At 38.7% G+C, this 7099-nt stretch overlaps 1 protein-coding gene across 1 annotated transcript; it reads right to left on the bottom strand.

The window, feature by feature from the left end:
- Positions 1 to 218: 218 nt before the first annotated feature.
- LOC124267017 (histidine N-acetyltransferase-like) lies at positions 219 to 6752 on the bottom strand. Its single transcript, XM_046701862.1, has 4 exons — positions 6631 to 6752; positions 3158 to 3338; positions 2339 to 2572; positions 219 to 1225 (listed from the first exon to the last, which is right to left on the bottom strand). The coding sequence occupies exons 2-4, from the start codon at positions 3317 to 3319 to the stop codon at positions 692 to 694; spliced, it is 930 nt and encodes a 309-aa protein (XP_046557818.1). The 5' UTR covers positions 3320 to 3338; positions 6631 to 6752; the 3' UTR covers positions 219 to 691.
- Positions 6753 to 7099: the final 347 nt, after the last annotated feature.

Here is a 7099-nt window from a genome sequence, read left to right as displayed (position 1 = left end):
CTCATACGAGATACTGAGAAAGACGCCCCCTGGTGACAAACTGGTGTCTGTGAGATGACTTTGAAATGACAATTTTAAACATGCCCATCTTGGTTATTATTCTGCCAAATTTCAGACTTCTGTCTTAAATAATAAAAAAATGCTGTGTCGTCTTAAAACTTCAGATCAAAATCTCTAAAATACAGGGTTGCGTTTCTTTTTTTGACAGAGTTTATCATTTGTTATTGTCGAGGTAGGAGAGGCAGCGACAGCACAGTTGACCTTGGACGTTTAGATTGGTTTACTTGGTAACTGATGAACGTCTCAAAGGCCCATAGCAAGCTTGATTTGAGGAAGAATTTCAAGGAAAGGATAGTACATATAATATAGATGTAGATATTAATAATAAACAAAAGGTAGATTGTACTGCGTATCAATATAGGTAGAAATTGCTTTTGACACCTCTTGACTTATTTATAAAGTGTGGACTTAATATTTACACATGTACTTGTACACAACCATTGGATGATGGGCCAGTGATCCCTTTACTTGTGTAAAATCGTGGAATGTATTACACAGAGCGTTTACCATTAACATACCAAACTGAAAGTTAAACTCAATCCATTCTCAGTTTTTCAAGAATCATAAGTATCTGTTTTTGACTTATGAAAACACAGATATTCGCGAAACACCAGTACTTAAAACTCGTTCGTCATTTTTTAACTTTAAACTTGCTTTCAAAGTTAATCTGGGTTGTCCAAGGAAAATCGAAAGGTGTTAGATTTAGAAGTGGGAGAACATTGACTGCGATCTCTTTGAACTTCTCCTCTATGCCCATCTGCAGAAACACGTAACCCTTCGTCAGGGTGCCCACGTGTCTCATATGCCGTATCACGTGATACGGAAAGTCTGTGACATCATCTCCAAATATATCCATGCTGTACCGCACACCTAGTTCACAGTTACTTGGAGTGCCAAACGTGAGTAATGTTGTTTCGCCGTTGCTGCCTTTTGACCTGAGACACAATGCCTCCGGTTCCAATATGTACTTCATATTGCTGGGGAGGAAACGGAGTGGTATCCAATCTATCACAATCTTATTCGCAGGAAAAAGACTTTTGCTTGATCCTTCAGAAGCAAACAAGTCCAGCAGATCTTCTGACGTCATTTGTTGCAAGATCGGATATGGTCCTTCTAGCTCATGAAGGTGTAGATCTGACATCTTGAATCGACCGTGGACAAGGCTCTGTGGAGGTAACAATCAAAGCATTTAAGGAGGACAATGTTATCAAACACAGTGAAGTATTGACGGTAATATCATGTTTAATGGCATCCATACTACCTCAATCTGAACAAGCCAAATCATGTGATCACACAAAACCTCCAACGTTTTTTTAAGGTTCAAAATTTATAAAATGACGCCACTTTTAGAGCATCGGAACCAAATTCTGCACTGCTCAGCTCTTTCAGACTAAGGAATTTAACATGTGTTATATTTGAGATTACACTTTCTTAGTAAAATACAGATTCTAGTACTTTTGTTGGGTTGAGTCCCGTCCGGGATTCGAATTCACACTCTCAGAGTCAAGCACGTAATCGCCAGCACACAAATCTTAAAACAATCTAACCAATAGTTCTAAAGTTATAAACGAAAACGTCTTCGGACGGACGGATTGACGAATTTCCTTAATATCATTACATACATTTGCGGGTATAATAACAGATTATATCATGGCTAACCAGATATATTCATGATTGGTCGCAATTGTTTACCATTTGAAAGAAATACGACCATGTATATATCAGAAGGTGTACGGCGGCGCTACTGTTATGTGGCATGTAACAAATGCCATATTTGGGATTACACTTTCTTAGTAAAGTACAAATTCTAGAACTTTTTGGGTTGAGTCCCAAACGGGATTCGAACCCACACCCTCAGGCACCCATTCGCAAGCACACAAAGTCAGACGCCTAGACCGCTCAGCCAACGCGTCTTCCACACATGTCTATTCCACCAGGAACAACGTTGGGCATTCAGTGCAGGGCAGTGCAGCGCGATAATTAGACTTGAATTCTGGAACGTACAACAATGTACCTAAAACCTCATGGAACTTTCCAGTATGTTTTAACCCTGAATACCATGGAAAGGTTCAGATCAGTTACTATAAACACAACGGGTGTGTCTTTGTCTCGGTAAAACTGACAAGATATAACTTTTCAGTTGCTACAAGTATGTTGACAATCATCACTCAGAGACCCAATACCTTCTGATCTACTTGTTTTTGTAATATGTTGAATTAAAACACACTGATTAATGCTGTGTGTTGGATTAAAGTCTTGTAAGACCAATAAAACTAACCTTCCTATTCAATTCTGTGTGGTTTTTCAAAAGACGATCTTTATTAACGTCAAAGTTGAGATTGTTAGTCGTCATTACATCATATTTGACAGACGCGATATCCACATATTCAGCATAAACATATTTGTTGAGTTTGCCGTAGATTCCTTGTCCTCGGAAACCATCCTTCGTCCTGGCTCCTCTGATCATGAAGGTCTGCCCGTCATCAATAATGAAGGCCATGCACAGAGCAATCTGAAATGTAAAGTACACGTTAAATGCTGGAGGTGTATGCGACACATCTTTAGTTTACTTTGCCTGAGAGAGAATGAGCTTAGTTTTACGCCGCAGTAAGGTTATATTTAAGCTATATGGCGGCGGTCTGTAAATAATCGAGTCTGGATCAGACAATCCAGTGATCAACAGCATGAGCATCAACCTACTCAATTGGGGTACGATGACGTATCAACCAAGTCAGCGAGCCCGAGCACCAGATCCCGTTAGTCGCCTCTTACGACAAGCCTGGGTTACTGAAGGTCAACCGAAATCAGGTGAAATAGGATGTGGCTCCACGTTCTTGAAAGATGTATTTTTGCGACTTGGATGCATGTGTATGCGTGCGCGCGTGCGTGCGTGCGTGCGTGTATGTGTTCCCGTGGTTCCTAATTTACCAAAGGAGGATTCGTATTACAATTCAGAATTGCGAAACTAGATAAACCTCACAAACACTTTAAGAATACTCGCCTTTTGGTACACTTATCCTTGGCCAAAAGTCAGTGCCCATGAACATTAACGACTATTGTAGTAAGAGTATAGCAGTTTTCTCGACCTTTTACTTACAATTTCATCTCCGATCATGTAGACGTAGGATCTGTTGTTGGGGTCGTCGATGTATGCGTGGTAACGATGCCCCAGATAGTCCATCCCTTGGTATACATCGCCTATCTGCATCAACTCATCGAAATCATCATGAGTGGCGCGTCGAATTGAGTGAGTTGCCATTTTTTAAAATGTTCTGAAACTGAGAGATGGATACGTACCAAACACTTCAAATGCACTTTAGCAGACTTTCCAGATGCATTATATAAATATAAAGTCTTACATTTTCGTTTTATCGTATAAAGTTACGTAAATTGTCATAAGGTATCCTCTACAATTATCAGCACGGAGACACATTGTATCCATTGAATCCACTAGCAAGAATTTTTTTGTAAAGACAAAAGTATAAAAGCAAGAAATCAAATGTGTCCTTGTACTATTAAAAACCAAAAGCCTGCTTAAATCAAATTTCGTACAACTTTGGAAGCGTTTAGAAAAAGATCGAATTAACTTATACACGAATAGAAATGTTGATCTCAAACATTACACTCGGACTAAATTTGTGAACGTGCAGCAGATCAACAAAGTCAGTAATATAACAATTCCTACTGATAAAACTCATAGGGGGATGATCAAAAGATGCATGAAGAGATTAATGCATTGGTCATTGTCTTACCCATTCAGTCACCGCTGCTTCCACAAAATTGGAGTGAAGGAGTGAGTGAGTTAAAGTTTATAGTCACAGCAGCAGTATTTCAGCCATATCGTGCCTTAAGACAGTTATAAATTCATGACAAATGCGCAAATTTTAAAAACCTGCCGACGAAGGACAGTAAAACCAACTAGTATATCACAGTAATAGGAAATAAAACTAGCGTATGTCTCTAAAATAGGATTTCAAATTAGGACAATACAATATAAAATAAGGCTGAGGATCGCCAACAACTGAAGGTATACCACCACTCTAGGGACCATGGAGACTTACAGTACTTTGGCTACCTGCATGGACCCTAGCTGGATATATACCATCCCTTCGGCCACTGGCGATTGTACTGATATTTAGCCATAATAAAACAACAAATATTCTACGATTAAAAAGGTGTGTAGAACTAAATTGACTTGGGAAGTTTTGGGACTTTCTTACCCTCTCAGGATACAAACTTGGAAATCTGACAACCGGTAGTCACAGCCATGTACTCTGTGCATCATTTTACGATTTTCTTTATACATTTACCGAATAAGACGTCATCTCCTACAATGTTACACTGATTGATCTCTGCAGATGTATAATGATGTATGCCACTTTGGGCAGTTTCTTGTATAAATTAATTGTATACACATGTAAATGTATGTTCTTATGTAAATTGTAGATTTAGGTAACAATCTTGATTAATATAATTTGTATATACATCTATATCAATTTTGTAACTTTGCCCCCTTTCTTGTATTTATATGTATATAATATGTTTGATCTTCGGATGATCATCTGGAGGAAATAAAGACTCTTTCTCTGTATTTGGGATTATACTTTCTCAGTAAATAACTGAGTCTTGTCGTTTAGGGTCAATATCCTATGAATCCTATTAATTGAATACACGATCTTTTTTTATAATCGTGTTAATTATGATCATGGTAGTACTTCAGATAGTATATATATGTATTTTCATAGCGCCTTGATATCTAATATATATTATTAATATATTAGTGTGCGTACACATGTATATATATTAATCTGTAAACAATTGCTTTACAAACACATATTATTGTACTGAAGAGATAATTAAAGACACATGGCCCGTTGACCATTCCATGCTCGTTTTGAAATATAATACCGTACATATTCAGTACGTGAACTATATTACTTTTCTACATGTTGTACACGAATATAATTCAATCGACAGTAAAACACATTATGGTTTGAGATAAAAACCAGCATATAACGTTAAGACAACAACACTTTTCAGGACAATAAACTATCAAACGCCATAGATTGCCAGCAGCTGAAGGTAGATCACCTTACTTGGGACCTATTCTGCTTGACTTTTCAAATGCATAAGCGATGAATATGGAACATCTGTTTCCCTCGTGAGCGGGCATCTCATTGTTAACTACTTGAGAGAGATTGTGTCATAAACTGTAACTGTGAAATGTTTTTATCTTCGGTGATTGACGTTTTCTTTTGTGGATAAAAATGTAATGAATAAATATGTGTTTAAAGAAATTCATTTGAACTCTGTACTTTAAATGTGTATGTGCAGACTTGGTGTCGTCACTATATGCCTGAAATAATGCTGATGCGACGTAAATACTCAACTCAACTTAATTACTTGGGACCATTGGTTCCACATGCTTAACTAACGCGGCTCAGGCAACAACTGGTGTTCATGCCACGAGGGCAACTGTGACTATGCGTTCAGGAATATACACGGGTTAGTGTCGTATAACACACGGCGATAACACTATGTTTCTCCATTATCCGTGGATAACAACCTCCATAGGCGCTCTTGTACACTGAGGGCGTTTTGCACAAAATTCCTGTTGGCTTCACATGATTATGACTTCCGTCAAGTACGCGCGGTTTCATTTCATTGCTTGTATCGTAGGCATTTTGGCGGTATGTGAGTTTTCACAAAGGGTTTATAAATCTGTATATATTTCCTGTGTTAATTATAAAATATATATGTAAATCTGCACAGTGTTGGCAGTATACCGGGGGCTTGACTATCACGACCATGGCCAGCAGGAAAGATTCGTGCGGTCCCATGTCTATTGTTGGTGAAGCACATCTGTCGAACATGAGACCCGTGGAATTGACCACTAATCAACTATGCAGTTGTACATCTAGATCATGAATGCAGTGTTGTGGAGCCAGTGATGAACGCCTGTTGGCAGTGACAGTTATCCCGAACTATCACAAACCGACATATACTATTCACACTTCGTCTTGACGCAGTCCTCTAATTCAGATTTTAGTCTTTCACATTCTCTGTATTACTATATAGCAATCCAATTGTTCAATCTATATATGCCCCAATATACATTATACGGTTTGCTTGTACATAATATGTACTACTTTTGCTCTGCTCAGATATCATGTTCAACTGTAACCAAGTAAAGTGAATAAAATATATGCTCAAATTGTGTCAACACTGACCTGTACATAACAGCGTTACGCGGGATGGAACGTAGTGCATACAAACCAGTGTGTGTGTGTCTCTCTGTGTGTGTGTCTCTCTCTCTCTGTGTGTGTGTGTGTCTCTCTCTCTCTCTCTCTCTGTGTGTGTGTGTGTGTGTGTGTGTGTGTGTGTGTCAATTGGCACCCGTACCAGTTGAGTCATGTATTGTACCTCTATACAAGACGCTACCGCAGATTCTTTAAAGGTCCGGTTCAAGTGAGAGAAATTCTAGGTTACGGTGTACATGTAATCGATCGAGTGTGTACCTATCATAAGAAAACAAACAGTCAATTGGAACAGATTGGAAATATAACTCACTGGTTAATATAGGATGCTTCTACTCGGATATCCCCACAGTGCTCCGAATAAGACGCACACGTTCGTTCACAAAGCAGAATTACCTTACCCTGTTAACGTATCACTACCGCCTCGTCGACTGAGCCACGTGCCAGCAACCAGCTCCACATATGGGCCAGGTCAAGGACGTGGAGTCCCAGGACAGCGCAGTGCTTGTACAGAAAGTCACGCTCCAATTTGACCCGCATATCCCTAGCATTGACAATGTTCGTAAGTGTTGTTTCATAGTGATAAAAAACCTGTCAGTAAAGGTTTCGTCAGCACATTATTACTTTATTCATCATAACTATCATATTGCTAAACTAACTGAAAAGTAAATATGCAAAAAAGGTTACATCTTGCATCATCAACTGGGTAACTATTTTAAGCAAAGACTTCAGCTGAAAAGTGCACACTGTTTGTCCGACTTGATGTTTACAAATAAAATGAA

This window comes from Haliotis rubra, unplaced genomic scaffold (assembly GCF_003918875.1).
Source record: "Haliotis rubra isolate DU_JTF1 unplaced genomic scaffold, ASM391887v1 Scf1296, whole genome shotgun sequence".
Taxonomy (NCBI): Eukaryota; Metazoa; Mollusca; class Gastropoda; order Lepetellida; family Haliotidae; genus Haliotis; species Haliotis rubra.
The sequence above is the reverse complement of the archived record's forward strand: the minus strand, read 5'-3'. Positions and strand labels throughout refer to the sequence as shown.